Here is a 16,048-nt window from a genome sequence, read left to right as displayed (position 1 = left end):
TAGTTATACGATACTGCATAAGCTGAGCTGATAGCGTGATAGAAGATAGAATAGATAGAGCTTAGAATTTAGAAGAGCGGAACTTATCCCTAAAGCTATCCCTAAAGACTGACTATTGAATCTCTCTTACAGGGTATTTTATAGGATCCCGACCTATGTAATTCAGGCCCAACGTACTATACCCAGATCTTATTTCCATACCCTAAGAAATTTATGGGTACCCTTCTCCTATAGGTTAGTGGATTATGACACTTACTTTCTAAATATATTAATACGGATTATCTCATTCCAAAACTGCCAGCCTAGGCTCTCTTGATGACCTCCAAGTTGTGGTGTACCCTGCAGTTACCAACCAGTTGAAGAAACCAGATAAACCTGTGATGTGATGTGGCTAGTTCCTCCCTTTGGTTCCCCGAAGTTCAGGGACCATTTTTATCTGTGCCAAAGGTTGCTGATAATACTGATAAAATATAAGAATTAAATGGATTAATTTCAGAAAAGAAATATATTAATTGATACTGCTGGCTGGATTAGTAGGAGATAATAGTTAGCAAATAATCCTATGGGCTACAAGATGGAGGAAAGGGATACAACATGTAAGCAGAGTGATCATAGTGGTGACAGACAAATGTCTAAATTATGTGTCTTGGGGCTTTCTACAATTAAAGACTCTAAAGTCTTCTCTTCCTCACCACAACAATTTCCAGCTTCAGTGTTCTTATGATCCTTTTCCCAGTATATAACCCATTTTGGCTACGTAAGTGAGCAGTTAATTCATAAGACAAATGAAATGTGTAAGTGTATTTAGTTAGCTTCTTGAAGGTGAAAGGGAAGAAGTGGGTTTTCAGGAGAGCTATACTAGTGGAGAGGAAGTTGGATTTATGTTTAAAAGGAACTAATGATGTTGGATAGAGGAGGCAATGGGGGAGGAGAAGTAATGAATAAATATCAAATTCATACTAGAATCTAAAAATACTTATGTTTAAGGTCAGTTCTTGCCAAGGGCTGTGTAGAAAATTGAGAGCACAGATAAGTCTTTAAAATGGTGACTTTTTTAAAAAGTTGTTCTTTGGAACCATCAAGATATGCACATTGTTGATTTATGTCATTGTATGCTGCCGTTAACTTTGTGCACCCTTTCCCATCTTAATGTGTAAGATGCAATGTGTGTGTGTGAGTGAGATGTCTTTAATAACATTTTCCACTCTTCAAGGTAAGGACCTTAACTACTTTTGTGTCTTGTACAGCATCGAGCACAATGGGGCCCAATCCTGATTGGGGCCTTTGGGTGCTACTGAAATCTACTAAATGAAAATGCTAGAGCTACCATTTTAGAATCTTCTTTTAAAAGGCTTTTTTTTGTATTATTGGATTTTTATGTGCAGCTACAAAATAGTCTGCATGTTGTAACTTGAAAATTATTGACAATACTTTTATATTCTGTTCTCCCACAAAGAACTGATACTACTCCTCCTCCTCCACTTAACTCATGAAACATGGAAATAACAAAAGTTTTAGAATTTTGAATTTAGCCACAGTATCGGTCATCTTTCCTGCCAGCAACATGCTTCTCATGAAGTTTCATTCATGCCACAAAGTTCTGGATCCTTGCATTTCCTTTTTTAAAGATAGGAGTGATGAGCCCATATAGAAGGGTTTCATTGATCTGATTTGAAAAACCTGAACAAAACATTTTTTGGAAAGTGTTTTTTCCTCTAATGACGCAAATGCTAGATGTCAAGAATGTAGTTAATACAGGAAGTACTCGTGTTCTTTTGAGTATCCTCAACCCAAACTAATAAAGTTTGATTCGATCAGTCACAAAGCAGTATCTTCAGTTTTAGTAGATGTTTGATCCTCTTGTTTTATTTGCAGTTTCTTCTTTTTACTGTTTTTAATTTTAAAAATATACAGGAGGTATTTTAATGTGAATTATGCTATTTTTTTCTAGTTATTAAATCATGTCTTAAAAGAGCTCATGGAAGTAAAGCAAGTGAGAGAGAACCTCTTGCAAGTTCATCTAAATGGCAAGTTATATTGCATTCTTTTAAATTAAAAATACTATATATTTGCTTTTTGTAGTGGGTTTTCACTTACTGTAAATCTAAACTATTAGTGCCTTTAAAGATGTTTCAAAATATCTGCTCTCATAAAAATCTTTGCCTGCTATCCATTGTTTAGTTATGAAAGATAGATTGTCTGAAGCAACATTTCAAGAGGTGTACAAGTAGTCTTACTGCAAAAATAATATAAAGTCCCACTTTGGGAAAAAGTTCCTGGAATAAGTCTCTTCACTGGTGGCATAATGGTGTGACAACTGGGGTGTAGAGAGAGCAAAGGAGATAATTTAGTGTTTGATATATAATCACCACTTTCTTTTAGGGCTCTTACAGACAAATGATAAAATAGCACTCAAGGAGATCACGAGACAACTACAAATGGAAAATGTGGTTGGAGACAAAGTTTTTGTGAGTATGAACTTCTTGCTGCTCTTTTAGGCACTGCTTAAAAAAAAAAAAAAAGAGCATTACAAGATTTAAACAAAAGATCTCCCCTCAGAAAAATAACCACACCAAATAAGTAACTTTTCCATATATTGACCAGACTAAAATGAATAGATTTGAGCCTTACTACAAAACTGATGGACTGTCTCACTCTTCTCATAATTATCTTTTCAGAATTTATAAATGATTTTGAATACTACTGATATGAGATTTATGGAATTAGAAGAACAATGTTAACCTGTTAAGGCCCTTGTAAAGTATTTCCTAAGTCCGTCTGTCTTGACAGTAGAAAATACCAGACAGTATTTATGAATGTACATTCAATGTCACCATGCCTGTTGTCGATCACAGTTGAGAAAGTCAATTTCAGGTCAGACTGACAAAAACTGGGTAGACACTACCTACCACACTGGTGGTTTATTCTATAATCCAGATTTAACCAAACCTGCAACAAATGTGGCTTCTGGATCACTAAACCAGCTTAATATAGATCCACAGGGCATCTCCTGAGGCCTTCCAGCCTATGTTGCCACCCAGACAAACTGGACTTCTTTGGTGAAGGGTTATTAAAACCAAAAATCACCCCACATTAGCTTCTTTGAGTCCCAGAGGGCCAGTCACTTACCCAGGTCAATAGATGCTCAGGACCTTTACACAAAAAACAATGCTGTAGCCAGTACTTAGTAAATTAAGAAAAGGAGTTATTAAAAGGTTAAGGCATGTAAAACACTTTACAGTTGGATTGAAGTACACAGTTCAAATTGTTTGTAGGAATGTTAAGTCTGCTAGTTTTTCTACAAGTCTCTGGGTTGCCCAAATAACGTGGGGTACCTCAGTCCTTGTGTTCAAAATTTCCCTGGTCAGAATTCACAGCCCAGAGATGGGGTAGAAAAGAACCCCCCCCCCCTTTTTTACCCACCCACACCTACCCACCCACCCCTTGACCTGTTTATGCTGGAAAAAGCCTGGCTCTGTTACAGGTCAGGCAGTTCCCTGGAGTATATGCTCTGCCATCCTTCCATCTGAATTGCAGATTTTAGCTTACACCTTTGCCTACCTGCTTTCTGAGGTGTTTTCAGGGATGAGTCCAGATGCCTTTGTTTACAGCTCCTTTGTTACTTCTAAAGAGCTAACCTGTGGGCATTTCTCAGACCCACAACATGTTTGAGTTAGACACTGAGCAAAATTTCATAACTCCATACATAATGTCGATATACACCTTATAACAAGATAATAGTATTCAGCAGGTTATAACTTTTTTTTTTTTCAGTGATACCTCACAAGGCATACTTTGTATAAGATTTATCACAACTTTCAGTGGTGACCATAGTAGTGTAGACGTCACCTTCCCCTTTAGACAGTATTACCATATATTTATATGCAATGTTGAGTGTAACTTTTATGACGTTAACTTGTTTTTCTGAAAAAATCTTTTTTTAATCAGAAATTTTAACTATTTCATCACAAAATAGTGAAAAGACCCTCTTAAAACTTGCTTGAAACATCTAACTATATAGATGAGGCAAAGAGTTCTAGTGGAATTCAAAATTGATAGTTCCAAATGTATTGCTACTAATAGACTGGAGCATCTGGATAACATCAGCTACAATAGTTATTTCTTTACAAATAAAGGATTGATGAATAACGTACTAAGTAGTTTAAATTTGTTGTTCAACTAGCAATATTTTTAGCAGTATTAGTCTGAAGCATGTTAAACTGTAGTTTATTACTTCTTCCTAGTAAGCTTGGCTTTAAAATCTGAATTGGGTAATGAGGACAGTGGGTATGAGGTCTGCCAGGTGCCTTACAGAGGAGAAAAAAGCCCCTTATCTTCTGACTTTAAGGGAGACAAGATTGAGTAAGTGGTAGATTCCTGACTGTTGACCTAGTATTTGTAGGGTTTCAATATGGTTAAAACTTAGCTAGGTGGGCATCAACTTTAAAAACGTTTAGCCTAAATATTAGAAAGTGCTTTCTAACTATAAGGATAGTTGTATTCTGGAATAGATTACCAAGGGGTGTTGTGGAATCCCCCCTCACTGGAGATTTTTAAGAACAGATTAGACAAACACCTGTTCGGGATGGTCTAGTTATGCTTGATTCTGCCTCAGCGCAGGGGAATGAACTAAATGATCTTTGAGGACCTTCCTACCCTACATTGATATATTTTATATCTTTCTTTTCTTTAGGGTAGTTTTGCTGAAAACCTTGCATTTCTTCTTGAAGCTTTAAAGAAAGGTAAATATTTTGTATAAGACTTTAAACCCCCGGTGAGTTTTAACAAACTTTCACCCAAATGCTGTAGAGAAATCAAAGATTACCTCACAGTCTAGACAAGTGGTCTCCAATCCTTTTTAAGCCCAAGATAACTTTTTGAATCTAAGGGCAACCCAGGATCTACCCTGTCCCTTCCCCAAAGCCCTGCCCTGCTCACTCCATCCCCCCTCTCTGTCGCTTGCTCTCCCCCACCCTCCCTCACTTTCACTGGGCTGGGGTAGGTGGTTGTGGTTCGGGAGGGGGTGCGGGGCTCTGGGCTTGGGCCAAGGAGTTTGGCATGTGGGAGGGGGCTCTGGGCTGAGCCTGGGGCAGGGGGTTGGGCTACAGGAGGGGGTACGGTGTGCTGGCTCTGGGAGGAGGTTGGGGTGCAGGAGGGGGTACGGGGTGCTGGCTCTGGGAGGGGGATCAGGGCAGGAGCAGAGTGTTGGGATTCAGGAGGGGGGTTGGGGTGCTGGCTCCAGGAGGGGGCTGGGGGTTGGGGCGCAGCCTCCTGCTGGGCAACACTTCCTTTCGGCGGCTCCCAGTGGGCGGCAGGCACAGCGAGGCGAAGGCAGGCTCACTGCCTATCCGGCCACACACCGCTCCCGGAAGGGGCCAGTGTGGTCCATGCGCTGCACCTCTCTGCAAGCACTGCCCTCACAGCTCTCCTAGCCAATGGGAGCTGCAGGGGCGGTGCTTGCAGGCAGGAGCAGTGCATGGAGGGAGACCCCTGCTTTTCCCCCTCACCCCCGGCTGGTGGGCTGCACTGGCTGCTTCTGGGGGCAGTGTGGGGCCAGAGTAGGCAGGGAGTTTGCCTTAGCGGTAGCTATACTACACCACCGGAGATCGCGATCAACTGGGAGATCCTCTAGGATCAACCAGTCGGTGACCACTGCTCTAGACCATAGTACAAGGCACTTCTGCATGAGAATGAACCTTGGTTGCAAAATCAGTAGAGTGAACAGTCGTGTGGTCATATCAAGCATTGTGATGTTTGAATCAAATGCTTAAGCTTAATTTACAGGAGCAGCACTAAAAACTTTTCTACTGTTCATTGAATGGCTAAGGATGGCAGGTTTAAAAAAAAATCTGGAAATAGTATTGAACTTTTTTCTGTTGCTTTTAAACAGTTACTGTTTGGTGTGATTTTTTTTTTTTGGTCTCATTCATACCACCTTCCCCCCACAAAATGCAGTCGGATTTTGCAGGTTTTATTGTTCATTCTACCAAAAGCAAATATTTGCTATGCATTCAGGTGTAGAATGCAGTGGTGGATGTGCATGTAGATTTTTGCAATGCTGTTATCAAGTCTGTTGCCCATGATGAGAATTGATATAGCCTTTTAAAATATTAAAATGATAAATGGGCGTCTTAACTGTCTGTCGTTTTCACTGTTTATTTGTAACCAAAAAATCTTGACAAGCTAGTTTAACCTCTGCAGTACTTTAAGCTAAATAATCATTATCAACCATGGCGTGTAGCAAATACACATGAGATGGGGGGGTCTTATGAATTAGCAAAGATTCTATAAAGAGGTTAAAACTTGAGGGCACACTAGAATAAAAGTGCTGCAAAGGTAAGAAGTCTAATAGTCGTGTACTTACCAGTTCAGTAATATACTGTTTTAATTCCTGTCTTAGGTGACCGAGATAGCAGTTGTCCAGTGCTCTTTATACTGGATGAATTTGACCTCTTTGTTCATCACAAGAACCAGACATTACTGTATAATCTTTTTGATATATCCCAGTCAGCCCAGACTCCAGTAACAGTTATTGGACTTACATGTAGACAAGTAAGAAGTTTTTCTTTTCTGTTTTATAGAGCTTATGTTTCTGACAACTGTAATGTTTCATATTTTTATTCTTAAGGAGACAATTCTGCTAACTTTGGAAACTTCTCCCACTGACCTAGTGTTGTTATATTGGCTTACTTTAAAAATTGATTCTAGTACAGATACAAAATAAGTGACACAAAATAGTAAATATTCAGAGCAAATGGGAACAGAAGTAGGAAAACAGGAATATGCTCCAGTAACCTCTCTTACTAAGAAAATGAAGGAGGTTCTTTCAGATTTAATAGGAAGCAAATTTTTCCTGCATCTTAATATCTGTTTTAAAGATGAAGCATCTCACCAAAAAGTACCAAAATTTATAAAAAGAAAAAGACAACACAAGAAGCTATTAAAGTTAATGCCATAGAAACAACGTCAGTGCTATGTCAATTTCTCCTATGTCTTAACCAGACTGTACTTCAGGAGAAAAAGCTGTGGTCACCCCACTTAATCTTTGCGTTGCCTATGTCTGGACTTAAAGATGGAATTGAGGGCAGGGTATAGTAACAAACTTATCACTGGTGTCCCCCACAAAAAAGATTTAGAATAAGCACTAGAAATGACTTTAAACCACACTGACACTGTCAAAGAAGAATGCCTTTTCATTTCAGGTAATTAAAAAGAAATAAACTATATATAAACTTCTACACTCTTAAGACATAGGGGAACACAGAACAACAATAAGCATTACCCAGTGTAACGTTGTTTTTTGTTTTGTAATTAATATAAAGAACTGCTAAAAAGTTTAAACAAACTAAATGTTGCAGGGATTACATACGGTATGTAGCCACAAACTCAACAGTAGTAATTGTCAATCTTCAGGCTTGCCTCATTATGTAATTAGGCTTTTTGGATTTCTGCTTTTTTTGTTCCCTGTTAGCTTCAGTTTTACTGCTTAAAAATGGTTACATTCCGGAGAAGAGGGCAAAAACTTGGACTTCTTTTACTACTTTGCAGGAGCCATGTTAATCCATTTCTCATTAGTTTTCCATCTAAAAAATATCAGGATCAACTTTGTTACCTATCTTTTGTTCTACAGGCTGCTGGTCTCTTCCTTTCCTCATTCACTATTGAGCAAGTGTAGAAACTTGGATCAAACTACACTGTCTTTCTACCACACTATGAAATATGACAAATGCTTTTTTAAAAACAAACCTTTTTCACCAGTAATTGCTGCTATAACACTGCCATACTTACAAAAGAAAAGACTTCTGATGTAGACTAATTTTGGGAAGTGTGGAGGTGGGGGAGGGTAAAATGTTTCAGGCTTTTCTTACGTTCACTTTGTTAAATATAAGACAGTCTTTCTTATTAAACACTAAACCTGTGCGTTACTGCAATAAGGTATGTCTTCGTGGAATACAAACTACGTGTGTTTTTAAAAAGCTGGTTAAACAACCATCATTCCTTCAATCAAGCACTCGTGATCATAACATTAACAATCTAGAAAAGTATTATTAAAGATTATTTTAACTTTTTTTAATGCTCTTAAAGCAACAGTTGAAAAGATGACTAGGTTACAAAAAAAGGAAGAGGAAGATGTCTTAGAAAACAGTGGGCCTCCAATAGAGCCGAAGTTTAGAGGTGCTTCTGGTTTTTGGTTTGGGGCAATGTCTAATGGGCAAGTTACTTGAAGTTAATATTGGACCAATTAATGTACAGAATGTGCAGTAGTTAATGTACAGAATCTCTTCTGTTATAAAGGTTCCTGTTTCCAGGGTCCTCTACACTTTCCATCAGTGACTTACCTTAATTGGATTCAGGAGCAAAATCTTTTATAAAAAGACTGATTTTAAACAATCTTCCATATCTTTTTAGAGAGTCTCATTAGATTTCATGGGAATTGGAGGTCGATATACAGTGGGTCATCAGATTGTATACACAAGATTGTGTTTTTTGTCCTATTACTACTGTACTTACTTTTAATTTGTCTTGATTTCATTCTCTTTCTGGAGATGATTTCATGCATTTTTAACAAAGCCTAAACTTTTCCAATTTCAGGGCAAGTAAAAGGACTGGAAACAGCAATCCGTCTCTTACCCAAATGTCACTATAATAGGGAAGCAGTACTTAATTTTCCTTTTAATAGACAAATGCCAATTTTCTCTTATTTCCTTCTGATGACAAGCTCTTTATTACCTCTCTAGAGAAAATCAGATTATTCTTCCTGCTCAAAAGCAGCCTAATAGTATTTGTGTGGTACAAGAGAATTATTCTTCTAAAAGAGAAATGTTGGCTCTTGAAATTTTTCTGGCAAGATCAGGTTCAGCCTTCCAAAAGACATGTGAAATGAGCCACCAACCTACACATGTTTACAGTCCTGATACAGTGACTGAAGTCTTGAATACAACCCAAAGTAACTGAAATATTTAGTCTATGGAATAATTACTGTGTATCCCAGCAACTAATTACTGTGACTTAAGTAAATAGCTTGTAGTTGGGCATTTAAAAGAAACATTGTCAATTATATTATAAATTAGCAAGTTTGTTACTAATCATGCTTTAGATTATTAAAACAAAATTTTAATAATCCAGTTTTTTCTATTTAGGCTATTTGTACTTTCCTCTTACACTGTTTCACTGAATCTCTTTTTTTTTTTTTTTTTTTTTAAACAAGGATATTCTGGAACTCCTGGAAAAGAGAGTGAAGTCGAGGTTCTCCCACCGACAGATATATTTGCTGAATTCGTTTGATTTTAAACAATATCTTAAAATATTTAAAGAACAGTTATATCTACCTGCAGAGTTTCTATACAAGCCTTTCGCACAGAAATGGAATAAGAATGTTCAGGTAACTTGAAACAAAGGTATTAATAATGAAGTAATTAATTTGTCTCACTGAAGTGTTTGAAAAAGTTAATTCATAATTTTTCTAAATTGCTGTAGTGTTTATAGTGTTTTTGTCTTTATGTCCTCTGTTTATTTTTGGTATTCACTATTTAAGGAAGGAATAAAATGTGAAATAGCCTATGTTTTCTCTTTTTTGCTTCAGGTTTTTAGAAAAATAGTGTGAATTTAACTGTTTATATTATCATAGCTCCTAGTAGCCCTAGCCCCATTGTCCTAGGCATTGTACAAATAGAACAAAAGTACAAGAAAAACAGTAAGACAATATTGGTCAACAGACCAGTGGCTGAGCCCATCTTCAGGTAATTTATTAATCTGAGTAAAGGATGATATGATGAATCATGTGAATGTTGAATCATGTGCCATCTGAAATAATCCTGAGCAGATTGTGCTTGGATTTAAGCCCTCTTGAGAGGGAATGACGTTTACACTGACCATGTGCCTTGAAGAAACTGCGTACATATGATATAGCTTGTATTGTGAATGAAACCTTGGACTTTGTTTAATAAGCTGATTGTTAACATGTATATCTCTAGCTGTATTTCGCTATTTGTGATATGAAACTGCCTTGGGCTGTGTTAGATCTGTCAGTTAGGTACTGAGCAGCACGTGGATGGGAAAGCAAATCTGGGAAAGGAAATAGTGCTGGTCACTTGATAGCCCTTCGGTGAGCTATTGAGTCAGAATGCCCCAGAATAGCATTAGAATCACAGAGTGATCGTTTGTGCTGTCTTTCCGAAGAACCTTAGAGGTCCTGTTTCTGGCCATTGTAGAACCCATGGCACTTTGTATGAAGAGCAGATATTAAATTAATAAAGTTTAAGGCCAGATGTAACCACTAGATAGTCTAGCCTGGCCATGTGAAAATTATAGGCCATTACATTTTACCCAGTTACCTCAGTATCGAGTTCAATTATTCATTTGTTTGAGTGTCTTTTTGGAAAATATGCTTTAATCTTCATTTGAAGACACTGAGATAGAGAATCCACCTCTTGCCTTGAGACGTTTTTAGATATAAAAAGTGCCTTATTTCTAATTTGAATTTCTCTGGCTTCAGCTTTCAGCCACTGGATCTTGTTGTTCTCTGCTACATTTAAAAAGCCCTTTAGTACCTGGTTTTAGCCCCTTCTTCCTAAAATCCCTCATTTGACCTTCAAACAACCCTCCAACCTCTTCCTCCTCAGAAGCAAGTTCCCACAGTGGGGCGGCTGATTCTGCCTAAAAGTGTGTGTGTGTGCGCGCGCGCATGCATGCAGGGGCGGGATGAGGCCCTGCCCCCAGCCAAGCTGGAGCCTGGCCAGGGAGCCTGGGCCCTCTATCTGCCCAGAGTGGACGGGCCCAAGAGTAGCCCCTGACCCGTGTCCCCAGGCCTCCTGCCCAAGGCAGGAGGAACGTCAGTGGCTCCTCACAGCTGCTCGTGCAGCTCTTACCCCAACCCAGCTCTAGCTTCCAGTCTGGCCTGGTGGTGGGGCTGAAGAGCAGCAGCCAGGCCATGGCAAAAGCCACCTGGGCAGCTGTGGGGAGCCACGGACCTTCAACCTGCCCTAGGAGAGGGGCCCAGGAGGCAGGGACACTGGCCAGGGGCTGCTCTTTGGGGGGCCTTCCCCACCCTGGGCAGATGATGCGTCCATGGCTCCCCACAACTGCTTAAGCTCCCCAGGCTGCTCTTACCCGTGCCGGGCTTGGCTGGGGGCGGGGCCTCAAAGGGAAGAGGAGGGGCAAGGGGGCAGGCCTGGGCAAAAAGTGGACAGGCCATGCCCATCCACTTTCAAAAAGTGGCAGAGCCATGGCCCCTTGACGCCCCGTTCTGGTGCCCTAGTCCCACATCAGGACACACCAACTAAAAGAAGCCCCAGATCCTGCCACAACAGATGCAAAACCTGCAGACCTGTCTCCACTGCTACAATGATCAACACCCTCCACAACACCTTTTTCAAGGTCCATGAGTCGTACAAATGTGGTATACCTCACCAGTGCACTAAATGCTCCCACACCAACTATGTGGGTGAAACCAATCACTATGCTCTTGAATGAACTGTCATAGGGGAAAAAAAAACCCACCACATCACCTGTGGGTGAACACTTTTTTTTTCATAATGCAATCACTCTGACCTATCAGTACTCTTAATCAGGGTTTTGGAGCAGCGCCTGGAGCTGAAGCGCGGAGCTGCAGGTTTTTGCCTGGAGCTGGAGCGGAGCCGGAGCACAGCTCCAAAGCCCTGCTTAGAATCACAGAAGAGTAGGGTTGGAAGAGACCTCAGGAGGGTCATCTAGTTCAACCCCCTGCTCAAAGCAGGATCAACCCCTACTAAATGATCCCAGCCAGGGCTTTGTCAAGCCAGGCCTTTAAAAACCTCTAAGGATGGAGATTCCACCACCTCCCTAGGTAACCCATTCCAGTGCTTCATCATGCTCCTAGTGAAATAGTTTTTCCTAATATCCAACGGAGACCATTGCTTCTTGTTCTTCATCTGCCACCACTGAGAACAGCCTGGCTCCATCCTCTTTGGAACCCCCCTTTCTCAAAGGAAACCTGCAGGGATGTTAGTGGATCACTTACCACATTTCAAGGGACCATTCAAGGATAACTACTTTATGCTAAGCAATCTGTTCCACTTTTCCCAGACCTTATGGGATGGCTCCTGAAAGAAAGTCAGTCAACCTAAGCAATGCAATAGCTACACTGACACTATGCTGAGCTAATTACATCAAACATGACTCTATGCCACTCAGGGAGGTGGTGGTGTTAAATTGGTGTAGAGGCACCTGGGAGCTAAATTTAAGTGAAGACACTTCCACAGCTAGGTCGATGCAAGGCAGCTTACGTCGACATAAACATATAGTGTAGACCAGGCCTAAGTGAGATCTTAAGAGAGGGAGTGTCATTTGAAGAGTCTCAATAGTACGGAAATACAGTGGAGGATTTCTTATTTAAAGAGACTATAAACTTGTCGTCTGAGAGGTTGATTTACAAAAAACTAAGTGTTGGCCAGAGGAGATAAGTTTATCAGAGAAGGCAAGTTGAATTGCTTTGTGTACAGCTAGTTAAATGATTAAGAATCAGATGTGGTTTTAAAACCATTAAAATATGGATACAAATGAGAAAATACATGAATTTCTTTCAGTAACCTTTTTCTGAGTATATATAATCTATATATATACTAGAAGTTCTACAGTGATCATATAATTAGGCAAAACATTGAGAGTGCACCATAAAATATGTATTTTAGAGCTGGAAGGGGATTCAGCTAGTGGTGGCATGTTTAGTATTGCCTAGTTCAATATAAAATGGACTGTAATTTCACTTTTTTCAAGTTATACTTGTGGAAATGTTCTCTACAAGAGCTTGGCCTGTCTTTCCCCCTGAAAAGAGATTTCAGTGATTTTTTTTTTTTCCAGAATTTTGTTCTGATTCCATGATAAATATTAATACTGGATAATAAAAATAGGTCTGGTTAGATGACCAAGAATTTTCCAGTTGGGCAAGAAACAGTTCATCTTAAAAATTCAATTTTTAGTCTCTTTCAGAAGACAGAACAGTGCAAGATGTGCTACGAAATCATTTCCACTGCAGCAAAGACCTGCGATCACTTCACATGCTATTGGTATGTATTGATATTTGTCTCTAAAATATTGTTAAATCATGAAATTGCTAATACAGTAGCCTGTAAGCTAGTTATTTTTCATACAAATTAATTGAGCTTTACTTGAAACATCTTATTGGATAGGTTTTTTTCAAATGTCATTAGCAGTGTATATTTGTACATTCCTTCATTCACTAGTACATATTTTATTCCTTAAGTATATGAATAATTGTACTGATTTATGACTGTGTTTTCATTTAAGGATACACTTACGGTTCATGAGTCTTCATTATTTGACTGTGTAGTCAACTGCTTTGTTCAGATTTAGTCCTTGCTTTATTATAAAATGTATTGCTGAGCTATGTAGTGCATACATATATAGAATGAATATGTTCAAAGCATTTCACTCTTAAGAGACAACATCCAGTTAATCATATTTTGCCCTGAATAAGACTTTTTTCCTACCTCTAACTGCTGAATCTGAACTATTTCTACTTCTTTAGAGTCCCTTTACTTCCGCTATCTTAACCAAACAGCTATACTACTTCTCGCACAAGCCTACTTGCAAGTCTGTAGCCGTAGCTGCTTTTTCCTCATCTTTGACTCCCGCCTCAAATTCTTCTCCCACTCTTTCCTCCCTTTCCAGACAGGATCCTAATTATTTCTTCAGAGAAGATCAATAAGTTCTGATTGTCTCCCTGTTCCACTTTTTTACCTCCTACATTTTCCTCTCTTGCCTCTTAATATGCTCTTTTTTTTCCTATCATGGACACTGAGACTTCATGTCTGCTCTCTTCCCCCAACCTCCCATTGACCATCTCCCCATGTCTTCTAACCTTCCTTGCCCCGCCTTCATCTCTACTCTCCCCCTTCTCCTCAGTCTCTCTGTCATCAGATTCCTTTTCCTCCCAGTACAAGCCTATTTTGATCTCTCCTAAGTAGACTTAAAGAAGGTGTTTTGGTTTCCTGGTCTCCCTCAAGCCCAAGCAGGAAGAACTGGGTATTATCTGGGGCCATTCAAGTGGCTTCTTACCTTTTGTGATGTGGCCTTCAGCCGTCGTGGGTTTCCATGGTGGGCTGTCACAACAACTGGGTTCCTAATTATAGTGCAGAGAGAGGAACATAAACCAAATTGGCAGAGCTGCCCTCTAAGCAGCTTTTTGGGAAGAATCTGGCCAAATCTCTCAAATATCCATCGACCAAGTCCTCTTAGTGTTCTCAAGGTTTTCAGAGGGAAGGGGCTTACACCAGTCCTCCTCTTGGAGGCAATCTTGTTCCAGGGCAGTCCAGGGATCCTTCACTTCTCTATGAAGGAGATTCCCAACAGACAGAACTCCTTGTTGCATTGCTGAACGCTGACCTCAAGCAGCCCTATTACAGCCTTGCTGGCCAGCACCCTACCCCTTTTTCAGTCATTCCATTAGAATAGTGGTGGGCAACCTCTGGCCCGCAGGCCACATGTGGCCAGTCAGGGTAATCCACTGATGGGCCACGAGACAGTGTTTACATTGACTGTCTGCAGGCACAGCCGCCCGCAGCTCCCAGTGGCCGCAGTTCGCCGTTCCCGGCCAATGGGAGCTGCGGGAAGCGGCAGCCAGTACATCCCTGAGGCCTGCGCTGCTTCCCAGAACTCCTTTTGGCCGGGAACGGCGAACTGCAGCCACTGGGAGCTGCCTGCAGCCATGCCTGCAGGTGGTCAATGTAAACACTGTCTCGCGGCCTGCCAGCAATTACCCTGACGGACCCATCATTGCATTAGAGGTCAATTCAGATCTTTCTCTTAGGCCTGGAATTATGGATCTTCAGTACCTGTACACAAGAAGAGATTAGTTTAGGATATGCCACAGTTCCTTCCTGGATCTCCTCCTGCCCATCAAATCTGGAAAGTAGAGGTAGACAGCTGAGATCTTCTGAACAAAAAGGCCATCTGTCTTGTCTCTGACCCTACACCTCCACTTCCTGACCAGAGGCTAGGGATTTTACTCCTGATATTCCATTGTTTACTAGTGCACATGGAGCTCTTGTCCACTTTGAAACTCAACTACTGGATCTGCTGTAGAAAATTCTGAATTGGAACCACTCCTCTTGTCTATTCTTCAACCCATCTCACCTTGTAACTTCTTTTGCTTTGTGCACCTGTAGGATCTGTACTTTTCTCCCCCCTCATGTTAACGCATTGGCAATACCAACACTTTACGATGTAACCAGAACTTCCACTTCTGCCCCTCCTTTAGTCTTGCCTCTGACTTGTGTTTTCTGCAAAACCCTTAACCTTCATAACCAACTTGAATGAGGAAAATTATTCACATTTTTATCTCTGCCTGAACATGATTCAAACCTCAATCTCCTCTCCAGTCCATGAACAGTTTCTCTCTTACAGACCACAGACACCTCTTCTGCAGGGAATTCCTATCTGCTTCCAGCCTTGGTAACCAAATATCAAGGTATGACATATTAGAATCTTTCCTCACCTGTGTCAGCCACACTTTTCAGCAGATAAATCACTGTGTTCTGAGTGGATTTGGCACAGTTGGGTCAGATTCTGCTTATGCCTCCTGCAGAACTTTATTTTCCAGAGATGGTGCACACACTTACCTGAGGAACTCTGTGCACATCCCAACCAAGAATCCTTTCTGTGTTACTCTTCCCCTTTGGACACCAGGGAGCTAAGTTTCTCTGCATTAAACATGCCGCCATCCTATCAGGCTGGAGAGTTCACTTGAGCAGTTTATCAGCCCAAGAAATGTGCCCTCCTCAATATCCAGATCTCCATGTGCTGTTTGCTCAGCTGTATTGAGCATGGAACCACTTTTGAACAACAGTTTTATATTCTGGTTTGCTGTGTTAACAAGTGAGGGTAGACTGCGTAGATTTCACTACAGAAACTTAACCCAACTGTCTTGGGAAAAGATATTTTCTCAGGGGATAGGAACAGAGAATTGAGCTGCTGCCTCCCTGGTATCTAGCCTAAGAAAAATTAAACAGGACCAAGCTGAGAATTTCTCTGGATCTATTGCTTCGGATTC

At 40.5% G+C, this 16,048-nt stretch overlaps 1 protein-coding gene across 6 annotated transcripts in view; it reads left to right on the top strand.

The window, feature by feature from the left end:
* The window catches only part of ORC4 (origin recognition complex subunit 4), a 56,398-nt gene that overhangs the window by 32,062 nt on the left and 8,288 nt on the right, over positions 1-16,048 (top strand). For all 6 annotated transcript variants that reach the window (XR_012641413.1, XR_012641412.1, XR_012641415.1 and 3 more), the window contains 6 exons: positions 1,952-2,027; positions 2,383-2,468; positions 4,694-4,742; positions 6,401-6,552; positions 9,209-9,382; positions 12,957-13,043. Coding sequence is in view for 2 of the 6 variants with exons in the window: in XM_074967317.1 (XP_074823418.1) it covers positions 1,952-2,027; positions 2,383-2,468; positions 4,694-4,742; positions 6,401-6,552; positions 9,209-9,382; positions 12,957-13,043 (624 nt within the window). In the remaining 4 variants the exon portion in view is untranslated. The remainder of the gene's footprint in view (positions 1-1,951; positions 2,028-2,382; positions 2,469-4,693; positions 4,743-6,400; positions 6,553-9,208; positions 9,383-12,956; positions 13,044-16,048) is intronic.

The sequence above is a fragment of the Natator depressus genome, chromosome 11 (assembly GCF_965152275.1).
Source record: "Natator depressus isolate rNatDep1 chromosome 11, rNatDep2.hap1, whole genome shotgun sequence".
In the NCBI taxonomy this organism is placed as follows: Eukaryota; Metazoa; Chordata; order Testudines; family Cheloniidae; genus Natator; species Natator depressus.
Note: the sequence above shows the minus strand (reverse complement) of the source record. Positions and strands in the feature narration are given on the sequence as shown.